Here is a 19,398-nt window from a genome sequence, read left to right as displayed (position 1 = left end):
TTGGGGGGACAGAGCACAGAGAGAGCTGGGGGAGCAAGGCCGGAGAGGAGTCGGTAGAAGACAGAAAGACCACCAACCTGCCTGCAGTGAGTGAGTGAAAGGCCCTCGGTGTTGACTACATCGCAGGAGATTCCAATGATTCTGAAAGCTTTGGCCTCAACAGCGTGAAGCCGAGCAAGGTGTGAGGCAGGAGCACCAGCCCAGAGGGGGGAACAGTATTCCATTGTCTTTGTATTCCATTGTATTCCATGCAACTTTGTAAAAGGAACTGAGATTGCCTTCAGTGGGATTTGCCTTCCATGAGGCAAAGGCAAGTTGTTTCAGGGCAACTGCCTCACCACAAGATTCCGTGTACCATGGACGGGAGGAAGGGTAAGACAACTGAAGACGAGATGGGATAAATCTGTGCATGAGAGAGAGCAATTACTTTGGAAGAATTCCCAGGATGAGTTGATGTCAGAGGTGGTAGAGATGGGAGACCAGTCCAAATGATTGATGGATGCTTGAAGACCGTGCCAGTCGGCCTGAGTGAAATGCCAGACTCGTCGACGCTGAGGAGGCTCTCTGAGAATGGTCAGAGAGATGTCCACTTTAACAAGCACATGATCAGAAGAACCGATTGGGGCAGAAGAAGAGCAGCAGACATTTGCAGGGAAGTTAGTCATAACCAAGTCCAGAAGAGAAGGTCCTCCGTTGACTGAGATCCGGGTCGGGAAATTGACAGACTGTGTCAGTCCCAATGAGTCACAGAAGTCCTTCACAGTCACAGAAGTCACAGAGTCACTCTCTTCCCTCCAGGTCTTCAAGACAGGTGTTCATTACCATCTTAAATCATCCCCCATCCAAACCATGGTCTACTCCCGTTAATCCCACCACTTTCCTAAGCCCACCTCCTTACAAATTCCAAGTTTTTCCTTCCTGAGAGTTTGCTTCTGTATCCATCTTGTCCACCCCTTGCATCCTCTCCTTCCCTTTGTCTGTCTCTGCTGTTGGCGTTTTCCCCCTCTCTTTCTGCTGTTCCTTTTGTTCTGTTACGTCCTGATCTGTTCTGCATTCTAGCATCAAAGCTGTGACCATGCAACTCGGCTTTATATACGCACTTGAACCTGCGTGGTCACAGCTTTCATAACAGTCAAGTGGTCATCTTAGAGAACATTTTACATTTTGTGCCCCACTGTTGGGCCGGATCTGCATCCGGACCTCAACCAAAATCGAATCGGCTTGTTCGTGTCACTTACCCAACTCATCCACCATGTTTTGTCATAACCCCTCCATAACTTTTGAGATATCATGTTTTATATATCGTTTTTGGCCCTTCCTCTCAATGCTGAAGAATCACGTCGAAATAAAAATAAATGATCATTTCAGATCTTCTCCCAAATCGAATCAATTCGGCCTTGTCACACTCCCAGCCTGTCCACTAGATTTCATCCGAACCAGTCCATACCTTTTAAAGATATGCTGCTCATAGACAGACAGACATCGGCGAAAACATAACCAGTTCCGTCCATCTTTGATGGCGGAGGTAATAAAATACGCCACTTCTGGGGAAATTAACCCGTCCGTAAAACCCATCCGTGAGGATGGGGTTCTTCCCTAGTACTACACAAATTGGATTAGTTGGAACAGATGCACAGGCAATCAATTCAGGCTACTTCGTTGTTTGATACTGTTACACTATCGTGGAAAGTGGGAATATTGATGACTTCCAATGTGCAGGAACCTATACTTGAGGATAATGTCATCATGTTTGGCATTGGAATCTCACCAGTTTAATGTGTCAGTATAGGATTACGTTTCAATGATATTTGACATCAATGATAAAAGCAATGAATGTTTTCCAGCTGGCTGAAGGAATTATCCACATGTAACATGGAAATGTTGAGAATTTTTCCCCTTACTCTTTTCCTCTCATTTGCTTCATACATCTCACTTCTGTCACATCGTCTACCATACCTATGATCTTCTCCTAACTCCCTTTTTTTTTCACTCTTCCACTATATCTCACCTGCTCTCGCTTTTCATCTTCTTCTCTTTTATTTTTCTCAATGTAAAGCTTGCCCCTTGCTCCTCCAATTTGCACATACTGTGGTATGTAGATGGTCATGAATTTTGTGGTTGCACAAATCCTTCCTATCCTCTCCCATGTAGACAGCATGTATGGACCGCTCAAGTCAACAAGAGTGGATCTAATGGCCATTACCATCCAACGTGGCAGAGATCATGGTGTCCCAAGTTACAACAGTGTGCGTCGTGCTTTGAACCTGCAACCAGCCAGAAACTGGACAGATGTTCAGAACAACATTGATGGCCAGGTAAGTTTAGACCATTAGATAAATAAACTAGGACTGCACTCGGTAGAGAGTATACCTCCACCAGGCTGAAATGTTTATGTTTTGTATCCCACTGATAGGCCGGATCTGGATTCGGACCTGAACCAAAATCTAATCGGCTTGTTCTTGTCACCTAACCAACTCATCCACCAAGTTTAGTCATAAGTCATCCACAGCTTTTTGAAATATCATGCTATATATAGTTTTTGGCCCCATCACTCAATGGTGAAGAATCACAACTATTTTTTTAATTCTCTGATCCAGATTCCGGATTCAGAAATAAAATTCTGGATTCAGATCTTCACCAAAATTGAACCAGTTCGTCGTTTTCACACCCCCAACCTGTCCACCAAGTTTCATCCGAAGCTGTCCACAACTTTTTGAGATATTGTGCTATATATTTGTTTTAGCCCGATCACTCAATGGTAAAGAATCATTGTAAAATTTCTCTAATCCGGATCCGGATTCAAATTTTTACCAAAATTGAATCAATTTTTCCTTGTCACATGCCCAACTTCCCCCATCGAAAACCTTGATCTTTTCTACCCCCGGTAATTCACCCCAGAGTCCTTGCAGTGTTCATATGTTTTAATCCTCTCCCACCTCCCCCCAAGTCCTCCCGATGTCCCTGCTCTCAAATGTTGTGTTTGTGTCCTTCCCCCTCTCTTTTGTGTCCTTCCCCCTCTCTCCCCATCTTGTCTACCGCTCCCCTTGTTTTTTGTGTTTTGTGTGTCGGTTTGTCTTTTTGTGTGATTAATGTTAGCTCTTTCACGAGCCTCGATCTTGTATACAACAAAAAAAAAAAAAAAAACCTCTCCACCAGGTTTCATATGAATCTGTCCACAACTTTTTGAGATATCTTGTTCACAGACAAACAGACAGGAGCGAAAGCTTAACCTCCATCCACCTTCTGTGCGGAGGCAATAACATGCCTTTCCTGAGCTTTTAACATGGACAGAATGGCACAGCCATTTTTAAGCATGAGGGTTCTCAGTTTGCACAACATATTTATCACCCAAGGATTATTTTACCCAATGTCATGCCAGGAAGGATGTTTTTACAGCTCTCACTCACTCTTTGATAACTCTATCATGGTCATGTCTGAGTGCATGATCACATCATGTATGACATCGTTGATGTTATATGTGCCAATGACAGATCGTGAAACAGCTGGAGGAGTTGTACGGTGATGTCTCCAACTTGGAACTTTGGCCAGGAGGTTTGCTTGAGAGTGATGGAGAACCAGGAGTGCTCTTTTCAGCTATCATACTAGAACAGTTTCAGCGACTTCGTGATGGCGATCGGTTCTGGTTTGAAAACACTAACAATGGGTATTTATAACTTTTTTATTGCCCTATTTTTACATTTTACTATACATATTGCATGAGCAATGTATTTGCAAATATATATATGTATATGTATTATGTATATGTATATATATATATATATATATATGTATGTATATATATATATATATATATATATATATATATATATATATATATATATATATATATATATATATATATATGTATGTATATATATATTGTTACGGATCGCGGATTAGATGTTATTTACCGAGCGGTGGTATTGCCGCGACCTAACAGTTCCCCCGATTCTTCCCCAACTCACCCGATTCCACCCGACGTTGACCAAATCGCGCTATGCTAAATCAATGATTGGAAAGGACACAACGACTGGGATAAATGACACGACGCAAGGGGTACAGTTCTCAAGACCTCCGGAGGAGGATATAATTAGTGGTGGAGAAAAGGGGTAGATTACAAGGTAATGAGGTAAAGACACAGAAGAGATAGGCACTTAGACACAATCTTATCTATCCCAGACAGACCACAGACAAACGGAACAAGACTGACTTACACAGGGATTGATGGCAGGGAAGGACAGGCAGTCGATAGCACAAGGTGCACGTTGGCTCAGGGACAGGATAAAGCACGGTCCAGTCCAAAGATGCGGGGAGGTGTCACAGCGCTCGGAGGTGGCGTCCTTCTCTCTCCAAGCTTAGGGCGCATCTGACGTCACCTCCCTCCAGCTGCGCATGCTCAGCGGGGAGTGACACGCCCTCGGCTCGTTGGCTCCGCCCCAGATGGGATCGGTCCGCCGCTTCTATTGGGTGCGGGGGTTACCGGGCTCCGCCCTTGACGAGGAGCTGACAGCGAGCCCCTACTTGGTAACCCCGTCGAGCACATGCTCGATGGCGGCTCGTTGGAAAGGCATGGTGCACTCCCAACACCCCCTACCAACCAAGCCGGAGTGAGGACGCACACTCCCCGCGCCGCCGCCGTTGTTGTTGTTGTTGTTGTTGCTGAACCGTGAGGAAGAGCTGCGGGGAGGTATTGGGAGGTCCTAAACTTCCTAACGGTGCCATACAATCACATTCTGGTGCAACGAAGAGTCAGAATTAATGGAAACGAGTCCTTAACTGACATAGACTAAGAATAACTAGCAAGATGTCCTATAGTTGTCTACGTGAGATGCGGTGGACCTGGATGCGACATTTAATGGGGGAAATAGGGGGAGGTCGGGTCTACAGAGTGTTGTTTACAGAAAATGGGACTAGGGAATGGGGGATTGGGGATAGTTGGGAAGTATGGAGGAAATAGGGGAATATTTACAAGCGGATATGGATGGATGTAAATCCCATATCCGCAACAATATATATATATATATATATATATATCTATATATATATATATATATATATATATATATATATATATATATATATATATATATATATATATATATATTGTATTCAATATTGAGGCTCTTGGAGGAACTAGAAACATAAGACGGATCAGGGTGTAACAGAATAAAAGGAACAGTAGAAAGAGAGGCAGGGACATACCAACAACAGAAATAAAGGATATGGGGAAGAATGAGGGCCAGTAGAGGACAAGTTGTTTTCAGAAGCAGACTTTCAGGAATTAAAAACTGGAAACTTGGAAAGAGACGGCATGGCGGAGGGGGAGGGGTTAATGGGGACAGGACGTATTATGAGTACTAGGGCATGCCCGTACTATATCTATATCTAAAATTATATCCCCCCCTCTATTTACATGAAATGGTTTGGTTCATGAAATGTTTTGGTCAATTCGCAACGCCAAAGCGAACGGCGAACGCTTTACATGAAATGGTTTGGTGCATGAAATGTTTTGGTCCATTCGCAACGCCAAAGCGAACGGCGAACGGCTTGCGAGTACAGTGACAATCCCCCCGGGGTTTTTATTAGTTTTAAAACATAGTTTAACGCCAACATAGCGCCAACATAGTTTGCAAACGTGAAATAAATGAATACGCTCTCAAATGTGCCATCCGAGGCAGAGTGTGTCCGCCACGTTCGGCACACGCGACGCGATAGCTCGCTGCTCTCTGATTGGTTGAATCGTTTTTTGGACATAGCTCGGTAAGTAATTGTCCGATTAATATGAAACCTTGAAAAGGCACATCCTCGGGTCCCCAGCAATATACCTGGCAAGTTTAAAGTATATTGGACCCGTGGTTGTCGAGAAACAGCGGTCACAGACAAACAAACGTACAAACGTACAAACAAACAGAGATTACTGGAATTATAGATAGATGGCTGAGGGATGATCTGACATGGTGGTTAACAGTTGTCTTAAAGTTCTGGAGGAAAGAATGAGATTGAAGAGAATATGGAAGTTGGTCCCACAGGTGGGGAAAAAGAGGGACGAATGAATAGAGGTGATCAGTGATCCTGGATTTTGGAAATTTCAGCAGAAGGAGATTTCTGGTGGGTGACAGAGATCTGCGGGGGACAGAGCACGGAAAGACCAGAGGGTGCAATACCAGAAAGGAGTCGGTAGAAGACAGAAAGACCAGAGGGTGCAAGACCAGAAAGGAGGTGGTAGAGCACAGAAAGACCAGAGGGTGCAATACCAGAAAGGAGGTGGTAGAAAGACCAGAGGGTGCAAGACCAGAAAGGAGGTGGTAGAGGACAGAAAGACCACCAACCTGTCTATGATGTGAAAGTGATAGGCCCAGAATCTCAGCTTCTTGATAATAGCAGGTTAGCAAATTTAGCAAAATGAGACCAAATTAGCAAAGTGAGATGTATGATGTATTGGGGGTGAGACTGAGGGGGGGAGGGGAGACCATGATCGGGCGTGCCTGGGGATTGTGCGGATTGTCACCCTCTCAGCTTTGGGGACGGAGGTGGGGGGGGGGGGGGGGGTGTGGATGAAGAGACTGCTTGTTCCATGAGTCATACATAGTTCCTTGCTGGGGTGGAGATGGATGCTTCCGGTCCAAAAAGTTCAGTCTTAGAGTCCTAATCAACGAGTGGAGATGATGACTGGTGGTGGTAGCATGTACACACGCACACAAGCACACATACATGAATCATGATTATACATGTACATGCAACATTGTGATTGTACATGCACATGAATCGTGATTGTACACATATTATACGTCGTTATACATATTATACGTGACATTTTATACATATTATATTCACACCTATTATACACACATAAACAGACAAACACACATGCTAATGGAGGTGGATACTTTGACAACTGGTAGATCTCCGTTCCATCCCCTGAAACCACCCATCCATGTGTGGAGATAGCAGCCTCCAACAGCAACTTGCACGCACACGCATACAGTGGTGAGGATAGGTTTGTGAACCCTTTCGAATTTTTCCTATATTTCTGCATAAATTTGACCCAAAATGTGATCATATCTTCATCTAAGTCCTAGTAATAGATAAGGAGAGCCCTTTTGCACACAAAAACAAATAGCACACAAAATAAATCTACTTTTGCATTTATTTATTGAGCCAGATGATCCAACATTATATTTCTTTCTCGGAAAAAGTATGTGTATGACGAGTTGATCAGAAAGTTCTGCAAATATTTTGTTGCATGGAGACACACCCCTTTTTCACAGGTACGTTTCCAAGTATTTCTTGTTTCTTTAAAAGGTTTGTGATCTGTTTCATGCTGCAATCCTTCTCTGGCACCCATGATGCACGTCCATGCAACCCAAAGAACCTTGGTACCAGGGAGTTTCAGTGTATGTGTTCCGAGCAATCTGGAGATTACATCATTTCGAAACAAAAACAAAAATTTTACAGATACATTTTTTTTAGTTTACATGTCTGGCAGCCATGTTGGAAAATGGCTGCCATTTTGCACTTAAAAATTATTCTGCACATCATGATTTATATATTTATGCTTTTTAAATGGTAAAACACTATTCTAGTAATTAAAACAGTCTGCAGAACTGGCCTACAAGCAAACGTATTATATCTAGTTTCGCTGGTGGCGATCTTGGAAAATGGCCACCAATCAGCAATTTCCTAGATACTTCTACATCTGAAATCATTTGATTTATGTTTCTGAACATGTGTGGGAAGTTTGGTGCTTTTATGAAGAAATGCATTATTGGTATGCCATGCCACCTCACTATACTATACGGGTAGTATCTCATTATATATATTGTTACGTTTGTGGGGGTAGGGATGAAATACCGTAATGGAGATAGGAATGTATTCGTCTGAGGCCGGTGTTCATTGGCCACGGACTTGACAATATGTACAGTCACGTGAAAAAGTAAGTACACCCCATTTAAGTTTTGACTTTTTCAACATATTTCAACATACAGCTATTTGATCTTCATTTCAACAATATTGATAGATAAAGGTGATATAATACAACAAATATCATGAAACATTTACATTTTGTAGTCCATTGTATAATTTAAATAAACATAAATGTAAATTTCGCATGTGGAAAAAGTAAGTACACCCTTGGCTCTAATAGGTGGTATTGCCCCCTTTGGCAGAAACAACCTCAAGTAGGCGTTTCTTATAACTGTCTACAAGTCTCTGACATCGACTGGCAGAAATTTTTGCCCACTCCTCCATGCAGAACTCTTTCAGCTGTGCGAAGTTTGAGGGGTTTCCTGCATGCGCAGCTCGTTTCAAATCCCCCCCACAACATCTCGATGGGATTTAGATCCTGGCTTTAACTTGGCCATTCCAGAACCCTCCATTTCTTTCTTTTCAGCCATTCCTTGGTGGATTTACTGGTATGTTTAGGGTCATTGTCATGTTGCAAGGTCCACCTTCGGTTGAGCTTCAACTTTCCGACAGATGGCCTCATATTATCCTCAAGCACCCTCTGGTACAATGAAGAATTCATAGTGGTTTCTATGATGGTGAGCTGCCCAGGCCCTGATGCAGCAAAGCTGCCCCAAACCATAATATTTCCACCACCATGCTTTACAGTTGGTATCAGGTTCTTATGGCCAAATGCTGTTTTTGGTTTTCGCCAAACATGTCTTCTGGTACTGTGGCCAAATAGCTCTACCTTTGACTCATCTGTCCAGAGCACATTGTTCCAGAAGTGCTGGTCCTCAGTGTTCATTGGCAAACTTTAGTCTTGCCCTGATGTTCTTTCTGGACAGCAAAGGTTTCCTCCTGGCACACCTCCCATGTAGATCAAATTTTTGCAGCCTCTTTCTAATGGTAGACTCGTGCACTTTGACATCAACAGTGGCAAGAGCTATCTGTTGGTCCCGTGATGACATTCTGGGGTTCTTAGAGACTTCTTTCAGCATCTTGCGCTCTGCTCTCGGGCTTAACTTGCTGGGGCGGCCTGGCCTGAACAAGGTGGCAGTTGTTTGGAATCTTCTCCACTTGCAGATGATCTTCCGGACAGTCGAATGATTGATTTCAAATTGTTTGGAGATCTTTTTAAATCCCTTCCCAGACTCGTAGGCATCTATAACCTTCTTTCTAAAGGCCTCAGAGAGCTCTTTTGATCTAGGCATGGTGATGCTGCACAATTCAACAACAAAGAGCAAACCATACTAAATGTCTGAGGTTTAAATAAGATAGGTTCCTCCAAGATCCTTTCTGACGATGTTCTAATCATTTGTACCTGAGCTGGTGCACCTTATTCTAATTTTAGGTATTTGAAACAACAACAACAACATGCATTTTAAAAGGCCATTTTCCCTGCTAGAGCGGGGGTTAGCCTTGCGGTCCCCATGACAATCTTCTCCATTTTGCCCTATTTTCTGCATCTCTCCTTGTTAACCCCCTTGCCCGCATTTCTTCTTCCACCATCTTTAGCCAAGTCTTTCTCGGTCTTCCCCGTCTTCTACTTCCTTCTACATTCATTTCCATCACTCTTCTCAACCAGTCACTTTCATCCTTCCTCAACACATGACCAAACCATCTCAACCTGTTCCTCTTCACAGCATCAATCACAGGCTCTATTCCCATCATCTTTCGCAATTCATCATTTGTCTTCCTCTCTCTCAACGATACTCCGCACATCCGTCGAACCATTCGCATTTCCACCCTTTCCAACCTTCGTTGCTGCTCTACGTTCATTACCCATGTCTCGCTCCCATAAATCATAACACTTCTCACACATGCAGCATACACCTTTCCCTTCAGCTTCAACGACACTCCCCTCATCATCAGCATGCCACTCAATTCCCGAAACTTCTTCCATGCACATCTCACTCGAGCAACCGTTGCCGAGTCTGATCCACCTTCTCCATTCAGCATGTCTCCGAGGTAGCAAAATGTTTTCACACCTTCCAGCTTCACACCGTCTCCAAGATCCAACTCAACATTTCCTCCATCTGCAGCTCCCTCTGTGCACACCTTACATTTGAATGTAGCTGCCAAACTGGTTAATGACCCTCTCAGACCACTACATTTTTGATGAACCCACTCAGCGCACATTGTACACTGAATGGAGTTCACTCCGACACCCTTCCTACACACAGCACAGGGCCACTTCCCAGTTCTTTCCACCTCACCACATGCTTTACCACTTGCCATCACCTTCGTCTTTCCGATATTCACCTTCAGACCTTTTGTCTCCATACATTCCTTCCACGTGTTCATCTTTTCCTTCAGTCCATCCATACTTTCCGCAATCAACACCAGATCATCTGCATACAACAACTCCCACGGTAAACCCTCCTTTACGTTCTGAGCCAGCACCTCCATCACAGCTACAAATAGTAGTGGACTTAGTACCGACCCCTGATGCACTCCCACCTTCACCTCAAACTCACCACTGTTCCCGTCCTTCGTCCTTACAGCTGTGCGTGCTCTTTTGTACATTGCCATCACTACTCTGATCAACCATTCCTCCACTCCTAACTTCCTCAATGCCCATGTCAATACTTTGCGTGGAACCCGATCGAATGCTTTCTCCAGATCAACAAACCCAAGAAACAACTTCTTCCTCTTCTCCATGTACTTCTCCTGCAACTGCCTCACAATGAAAAGCGCGTCTGTCGTTCCTCTTCCTGGCATAAATCCAAACTGCATTTCGTCGATCTTCACTTTCTTCCTTATCCTCCTCTCCAACACCCTTTCCAATACCTTCATTCCATGCTCCAATAACTTTATCGCTCGGTACGAGCCACACTCCAGAGGGTCACCTTTCCCCTTGTATAGAGGGACGAGGGTACTCAGTTCCCAATCCACTGGAATGCGGCCTTCTTTCACCACCAGATTACAGATCTCTGTCATTCTCTTCACACCCCAATTTCTTCACACTCAATTTTAGGTATTTGAAGTCGTGATAAATGTCGGGGTGTACTTACTTTTTCCACATGTGAAATTTGCATTTATGTTTATTTAAATTATACAACGGACTACAAAATGTAAATGTTTCATGATATTTGTTATATTATATCACCTTTATCTTTCAATATTGTTGAAATGAAGATCAAATAGCTGTATGTTGAAATATGTTGAAAAAGTCAAAACTTTACATGGGGTGTACTTACTTTTTCACGAGACTGTATAGTATAGTTTACTGTATTTGCTTTTCCACTCATCCAATACTCTGCTGCCCTCCTCTTCCTCTCTCTCCTATCGTTCTCCCTATTCTTCCTTTCCTCAATGTATCCCCCCTGTGCGTATAAAATAAATAAATCGTCATTGTGAAAATGCAAGTATTTTTAATCAGAAAGTTTTCTTCTCTATTTCAGTTCTTTTTTGCCACATCAACGCATCTGTGTTGTTTTTTTTTTCTTTTTCTTTTTACTCAGCCTCTTTACAGACAATGAAGTCATCATCATTCGAAAAATGACTTTTGCGAACGTACTAAAGTCTGTGCTTCCCCTAGAAAGCGGCCCTTTCCAAGAAAATGTGTTCTTCTGGCATACAGGTTTGTGCAAGTTACATGATTTCTTTCGCAGAAAGTCACATCCTGGCATTTAAAGTATGTAATATTTTTCAATGAATTGTATGACATGAACAGGAGGCCATTGTTTGCTGTGATAACCAAGATATAGTGATATTTACATAATACAGTCCAGTATGAGCTAATCCACTTTAAAACCTTTTGAGATGAAAAACTACTTGTTTCCAGGCAAATACTATGATAAGGACATGATGATTTAAGAGTAGAATTTCCAGAAATTTTAGTTGCTCCTTTTTTTTGTAGTTTTTTATTTATTTATGGAAATCGTCCCAAACATGGCATAAAGCCATTCTAGGTAAGGGGCCAAGGGAAGGTTAGAAAAATATAAGGATAAAGCAAAACAAAATAAAAATAAATAAATAAAGCAAAAAATAACAAGAAAACGTCCAAGACACATGAAGTAGCAGAAGTCAGGTAAAATGGGATTAAACTTCAAAGATGTATGAAGTATGAATTGACATTCCTGTTAAAGCCGAGTAGAGCGTCGGATAATGGGAAGCATGTTACAGGTAGTGAATTCCAGAGCGACACAGCACGAGGGATAGAATTATCTGCATAGTCTTTCGTTCTGCACTTTGGATCAGCTATAGTGGATGGGTGAGCAGAGATGGCAAACTGAGTCTTGCGTCCAAACACTCGTACGGGAGGAACCAAGTTAGAAAGTCCAGCTGAACTTTTGCCATGAAAATATCTGGAGAACAAAGCAAGAGTGGCAACTGACCTATGGTGAGAGAGACATGGACAACAGTTTAGTTTTCTTTGCAGTGAAGGTTCCATTGTGCAGTTAGTCCGTGGGCTGAGTAGGGTTTACATGCACCCCCCCCCCCCCCCCCCCCCCCACAACTTAACTTCCCGGGTATGTCCATGTACCCCCCACCCTAGGGGTTAGGAAAAACCATGTTAACAGAAAAAAACTCATTCCCAAGGTACCTCCCACGCATATTTTGATGTTACCCCCCTGTGTCAGTGATTTCGGAAAATTAGGGGTAGGCGAAATTCAAATGGCCATAACTTTTTACCTCGTCATCCTATGGTTGCATATGACCCCTCAAAATGTTTGTCCTGGGACACTCTTTACAATGATATGTGTTATATGCAAATGAGGTCACTAATGAGGTCACCAGAGGTCAAACTATGAGGGAATGAGTTTTTTTTCTGTTAACATGGTTTTTCCTAACCCCTAGGGTGGGGGGTACATGGACATACCCGGGAAGTTAAGTTGTGGGGGGGTGCATGTAAACCCTACTCAGCCCACGGACTAAGTGGAACCCCAACGTCATTATGAGTGGCGTAGAGTGAATCAGAAGTTTTTTTTTTTTTTTAAACTTTCTGTAAACTTAGTCGAGGCTCGTATAAGAGCTAACACATATAACTTATAATAAAAGGAGTGGGAGACAAGAGGAGGACAGAGAAGAAAGCACAACAACAGTAGGGAACAGGTACATAAGGAGATCTGTGGAAGGGAGAGGGCTGGTGTGGGGAACAGGGGATGAACAAGATAGACACTACAGGGGATTTAAGGAAGGAAAAAAAATGGAAATTGAAGGAGAGGCACATTTGGGGTGGATTAACGGGGGTAGAAAGGATCAAGGTTTTGTATGGGGGAAGACATGAGATGGTGATGAACAGCTGTTTTGAAGACCTGGAGGAAGGAGTGGGATTGAAGAGTGTGGGAGTTTGTTCCAGAGGAGGGAGAAAAGAGGAATGAAGAAGTGAAGGTGAGCAGAGAGTCTTTATTTTGGTAGCTTCACCAGAAGAGGGTTGCTGGCAGATCTTGTGCGTCCTGAAGGAATATTTGGGGGACAGAGCACAGACAGAGCAGGGGGAGCTAGGCCGGAGAGGAGTCGGTAGAAGACAGAAAGACCACCAACCTGCCTGTGGTGAGAGAGAAAGAAAGGCCCTCAGAATCAGCTTCATCGTGGAAGATTCAAATGATTCTAAATGCTTTGGTTTCTACAGCGTGAAGCCGAGCTAGGTGTGAGGCAGGAGCACCCACCCAGAGGAGGTAGCAGTATTCCGTAAAGTACAGTATAGTACAGTAAAGTGAGGAGTCATCAGCATACATGGCTAGCTGAGACAGAACATTATCAGGAAGGTCATTGATATAAACAAGGAACAGAGTGGGGCCAAGGATAGAATCCTGTGGGACACCAGAGTTGATGGAGCAAGTATGAGAAGATTGAACCTCAAAGTACCACCTTCATCTTGCGATTTGTAAGGAAAGCTGAAATGATGGAATGCGTCACTCCAGATACACCATATGACTGAAGCTTGTGGAGCAGACCTTGTGCAATACTTTATCAGAGGTTTTTGAGATATCCAAAACGACTAATCGAGCTTCATCCTTGAGTGTCAATGCTCTGTTGAAATGATCTATTAATTAAGGATAGCAGATCACCAGTAAAGCGAGAATAGCGAAGGCTATACTGGTGGTCAGTGAGAAGTTCATCATCCTCCAGGTGGTTGAGAAGTTGTTCATTACCCTGCACTCGTGAAGCGAAAAGCTGGGTTAAGCATTCGGTTGAATACGTGTGGCGTACGTGCGTGTCTGCATTTTGAAAATTCATTTTTTCGACAACCGTTGGTCCGATTGACACGAAATTTTACCATAGGAGCGCATCCGCCTGTAGAATTTATTTTATTCATAATTATGATGCCATAAGTCACGTGTTACGTACGCCATCTTGGAAAAACGTTGCACCTCTATCTCCCAAGCCGCTCAATGGAAAAAGTTGAAACAAGGCTCATTTTCAAGTACTCCCAATGGGACAATTCGACAAGTACAACGCTTGATCTGATCAGTATGAAAGAAAAAAAATTCTTCCGCAACTGCAAGGACCACGAAATTTGTACCATAGGAGCGCCTTCTGTATAATATTTTAATGATAATTATGACGTCATATGTACGTAGTACAGGCGCCATATTGGAAAAATCGAAAAATGGTCCACCTCCATATCTCTGAAACCACTCAATGGAAAAAATTGAAACGTAGCTCATTGTCAAGTAGTCCCCATGGGGAATAAGATGTGTTAGCGATGATGTCATCGGTGCCTTTGTTATTACATCATATTCGACAAGTATAATGCTTCTTCCGATCAGTATGATTTTTTTTTCCCTGCTACTGTTGGTCTGATGTACACAAAATTGTCAGCATAGAAGCACCTCCTCCTGTAGAATATTTTAATGATAATTATGATATAATCGGTCACGTGGTACAGGCGCCATCTTGGAAAAACTGAAAAACGTTACACCTCTATATCTCCAAAACTGCTCCATGGAAAAAATTGAAACGTGGCTCATTGTAAAGAACGCCACATGGGGAATAGGTGTTGTTGAGAATGACGTCATTGGTGTTGTAATTATGACATCATAATTTGACATGGACAATGCTTAGTTTGATCAGTTTGAAATTTATTGAGCGTGATGTATGCAACAATTATATTACAGAATATAAATTTATGATGTAATCGCTCACGTGGTCTGGCAGCCATATGGGATCAAAGATTTTTTTTTAACCTTCGAAAACGGAAGAGTTGGCTCTCACCAAGTTGACTGCGCAGGGTGTAGCGACCCATGGGTCCCCCAAAGCTCGAGACCAGCAACAGAATATCCTGGCCCAAGCCGGTGACGTAACCGGCGGCCAAACCACGGCGCCGAGGTTATAATCCTTTGCACCTGTCGGTCACATGACCACCAAAGCGTGCCTCGCCTGAGAGGCGTGGCTTTGGTTCTGATGTATGCTTTTTGGTTTGGATTATATATATGCGAACCCGATAAACGGGCTTTCAGAGTTCCCGAGATGATTATACAATAAACATCTTCTCGGACGAGTTTGTGTCTTGTCCGTCACTTCGTCCGTCTCAAGCAGGAGCGCTGCTCCTTCACTGGTGACCCCGAGTTTACGACGCGATGGACACGGCAGTGTCCCTCAAACTGCCCACTTTCTGGGAAGCACATGCCGCCGTCTGGTTCGCTCAGGCGGACTCCCAGTTCGCCCTGCGTGGCATTACGGAGGACACCACGAAATACCATTACGTGGTCGCCGCGCTCGGCTCCGTGACCGCCGCCCGCTGCCTGAGCCTCCTCCAGAGCCCGCCCGCTGACGGCAAGTACGACGCCATCAAGGCACTTCTTCTGGGCGCTTTCGCCCTCTCCCCCGCTGAACGCGCACGACGCCTGCTCGACCTTCCTGAGCTCGGCGATACGCGCCCGTCCGAACGTATGGACTACATGCTCGTGTTGCTCGGCGAGCATCCCTCGGATTTCCTTTCCCAAGAGCTTTTTCTCCGCCAGCTCCCGGCCCAGGTCCGGGTCGCCCTGGCAAGCACGACCATCACGAACCCCCGCGACCTCGCCAGGGAGGCCGACAAGATCGATTCGGCAAGCCAGCTCGTCGGAGCGGCGAGCCAGCTCGTCGGGGTGGCTGCCGGGAGCCCGCCCGCCGCCCAGTCGGCGCCTGCGGCGCAGTTTCCCGCCCACCCGCCCGACGCCCACGACGCAGCTTCCTTCCCGGAGGCCGCCGGGCCTGCGCGACTGACAGCGGCGACGCCGCGTCGCCCGGTCCCGACGCGTCGACCGGAGCCCCCGCCAGACCCGGCCTGGTGTTATTTCCACGCCAGGTTCGGGCGGCAGGCCCGATCATGTCGACCCCCGTGCACGTTCGGCAAGTCGGGAAACGGTCGGGCCGGCGCTCACTACCAGCCATGAGCGCCGGCCGTTCCGGAAACCTGCTATTCATCGCGGACCAAGCATCGGGGCGGCGTTTTCTCTGCGACACCGGCGCTCAGCTGAGCTTCATTCCCGCTTCGGCGGAGGACAGGTGGGCCGCCATTTGCGGCCCCTCCTTAATCGCGGCCAACGGCTCCACCATCCGCACCTTCGGCCCACGCACCGTCACCCTCCGCTTCGGCAGCCAGCTCTTTCGCTAGGAGTTCGTGACGGCGGACGTCCCCATGGCTTTGCTCGGGGCCGATTTCCTTTGCGCCCACGGGCTGCTGGTCGACGTTAAACGTCGGCGTCTCGTCAATGCCGAAACTTTCAGCTCGCTGGCGTGCGCCTTGAGCCGTTCCGCGCCCACCGAGCTTTCCTGCGTCCTCCCGTTGGCAGACGACTTCGCGCGTCTCCTCGCGGAGTTCCCGGCCCTCACGCGACCGACGTTTTCGGCCGTCGCGGTGCGTCACGGCATCGAGCATCACATTCCCACTACGGGCCCGCCGGTGTACGCCCGAGCTCGCCGTCTCGACCCAGCCAAACTCGCCGTCGCCAAGGCCGAGTTCGCCGCACTGGAGCGCCTCGGCATCGTGCGGCGCTCCGACAGCGCCTGGGCCTCGCCGCTGCACATCGTCCCGAAGCCGGGGGGCGGATGGCGGCCATGCGGCGACTACCGCCGCCTCAACGACGCCACTACCCCCGACAGGTACCCCGTCCGGCACATCCAGGATTTTTCCGCCCGGTTGGCGGGGCGGACCATTTTTTCAAAAGTGGACCTGATTCGGGGGTACCACCAGGTGCCCGTCCGCCGGCCGACATCCCGAAGACGGCCGTTATTACACCTTTCGGCCTCTTCGATTCCTCTGGATGCCCTTCGGCCTCAAAAACGCGGCACGGGCGTTCCAGCGCCTGATGGACGGCGTGCTGCGCGACTTGCCGTTCCTCTTTACCTACCTGGACGACATCCTCGTCGCCAGCACGTCCAGAGCCGAGCACCTCCTCCACCTCCGGACGCTGTTCGGCCGCCTCAGCGAGCACGGCTTGATCGTCAACCCGGCCAAATGTCACTTTGGTGCGGCAACGATCGACTTTTTGGGCCACCACATCACCCGGAATGGCGCCGTACCGCTACCGGCCAAAGTCGAGGCCATAGCCGCTTTCCCGCGCCCCCGCTCCGTCAAGGCGCTGCAGGAGTTCCTTGGGATGGTGAACTTCTACCACCGCTTCGTGCCCCGAGCTGCGCAACTCATGCGGCCCTTGTACACCGCCCTCCGCGGCCAGCCGGCGAAGCGCGACGTCGTCTGGTCCACGGACGTGGACGCTGCTTTCACCGGCGCGAAACGGGCCCTCGCCAACGCCACGCTGCTGGCCCACCCGGTACCCCATGCTCCCATCGCCCTCACCACGGACCCCTCTGACTACGCCGTGGGCGCGGTTCATGAGCAATGGGTAAACGGGGCCTGGCAGCCGCTCGCGTTCTTCAGCCGGCAACTCCTGCCCAACGAGTTGAAGTACAGCACCTTCGACCGCGAGCTCCTTGGGCTGTACCTGGCCGTCCGCCATTTTCGCCACCTCTTGGAGGGCCACCCGTTCACGGCCTTTGTCGACCACAAGCCATTGTTTTTCGCCATGGCCAAGGTCACGGAGCCGTGGTCGGCCCGCCAGCAGCGCCACCTCTCCGCCGTGTCGGAATACACCACGGACATCCGGCACGTCGCCGGAAAGGACAACGCCGTGGCCGACTGCCTTTCTCGAGCCGGCGCCAACGCCGTCCACCTCGGCGTCGATTTCGCCCTGATGGCGATGGACCAGGCCACCGACGGCACGGTGCAGGCGCTCCGGGTGGCGGACACGGGCCTCCGCTTGGCTGACGTCCCCTTCGCGGACACGGTCCTGCTTTGTGACGTCTCCCAAGGCCGACCTCGCTCCGTTGTGCCGGTCACCTGGCGGCGTCGCATTTTTGCTTCGCTCCACGGCCTCTCACACCCGGGCCGGAAGGCGTCCCAGAGGCTGGTGTCGGCACGTTTTGTCTGGCACGGGTTGCGACGGGACGTCCGCGACTGGGCCAACGCCTGCACACCCTGCCAGCGGGCCAAGGTCCACCGTCACACCCAGGCTCCGCTGGCTCCTTTCACCATGCCCGAGCGACGTTTCGACCACGTCCACGTGGACCTGGTGGGTCCCCTGCCCCCATCGCAGGGGTTCACCCACCTGCTTACCATGGTGGACAGGGCCACCAGGTGACTGGAGGCCGTGCCCCTTGCCTCCACCACCACCGCCGACGTGGCCCAGGCGTTCATCGCCACCTGGGTCGCGCGTTTCGGCGCACCGGCGGACATCTCGTCGGACCGCGGCCCACAGTTCACGTCCGAACTGTGGGGCGCGGTCGCCCGCGCGTTGGGCGTTACCCTGCACCGCACCACGGCCTACCACCCCCAGGCCAACGGGTTGTGCGAGCGGTTCCACCGCTCCATGAAGGCCGCACTCATGGCCGGCCTCCAGGACGACGGCTGGGCCGACCGGCTCCCGTGGGTCCTTTTGGGCCTCCGCACGGCTCCAAAGGAGGACCTCCAGGCGTCCACCGCCGAGCTGGTGTACGGCCAGGCCCACTGCGTCCCGGGCGAGTTCGTGCCCGACGCCACCAGCCCCTGGTCCGCCGCGCGCCACGCATGGACTTCCAGGAGGCCGCCCAACGTTTCGCCCCGGTGCCCACGTCCCGCCACGGCGACCCCCAATCCTACGTCCCCCCAGCACTCCGCACGGCGGAGTACGTCTTTGTGTGCCACGACGCGCACCGGGGGCCGCTCCGGCCACCATACGATGGACCCTTCCGGGTCCTACGACGGGACAACAAGTCCTTCGTCGTCAGCATCGGCGGCCGGGCGGACCGGATTTCGGTGGACCGCCTCAAGCCGGCCCACATGGACGTCGGCCAGTCGCCACGGCTGGCTCTCCCACCGCGGCGCGGCCGCCCCCCGTCCACTGCACCCCCCCCCCCCCCCCCCCCCCGGCCACCGCCACCACACCGGACCCCCCTCCCCCCGACCAGCCAGGGGTCGTTTCGGTCGGGTCATCCGGACCCCCCTCAGGTTGACCTTCCTGGACCAAGTCGATTCTGGGGGGG

General features: G+C 48.3%; 1 protein-coding gene across 3 annotated transcripts in view; it reads left to right on the top strand.

Annotated features, from left to right (window-relative positions):
* LOC137420885 (dual oxidase 1) overlaps positions 1-19,398 on the top strand; it is a 155,457-nt gene that overhangs the window by 74,425 nt on the left and 61,634 nt on the right. For all 3 annotated transcript variants that reach the window (XM_068106361.2, XM_068106364.2, XM_068106360.2), the window contains exons 12-14: positions 2,152-2,315; positions 3,492-3,664; positions 11,409-11,527. In XM_068106361.2, coding sequence (XP_067962462.2) covers positions 2,152-2,315; positions 3,492-3,664; positions 11,409-11,527 — 456 coding nt within the window. The remainder of the gene's footprint in view (positions 1-2,151; positions 2,316-3,491; positions 3,665-11,408; positions 11,528-19,398) is intronic.

Source organism: Myxine glutinosa, chromosome 2 (assembly GCF_964187855.1).
Source record: "Myxine glutinosa chromosome 2, kmMyxGlut1.1, whole genome shotgun sequence".
In the NCBI taxonomy this organism is placed as follows: Eukaryota; Metazoa; Chordata; class Myxini; order Myxiniformes; family Myxinidae; genus Myxine; species Myxine glutinosa.
The sequence above is the reverse complement of the archived record's forward strand: the minus strand, read 5'-3'. Positions and strand labels throughout refer to the sequence as shown.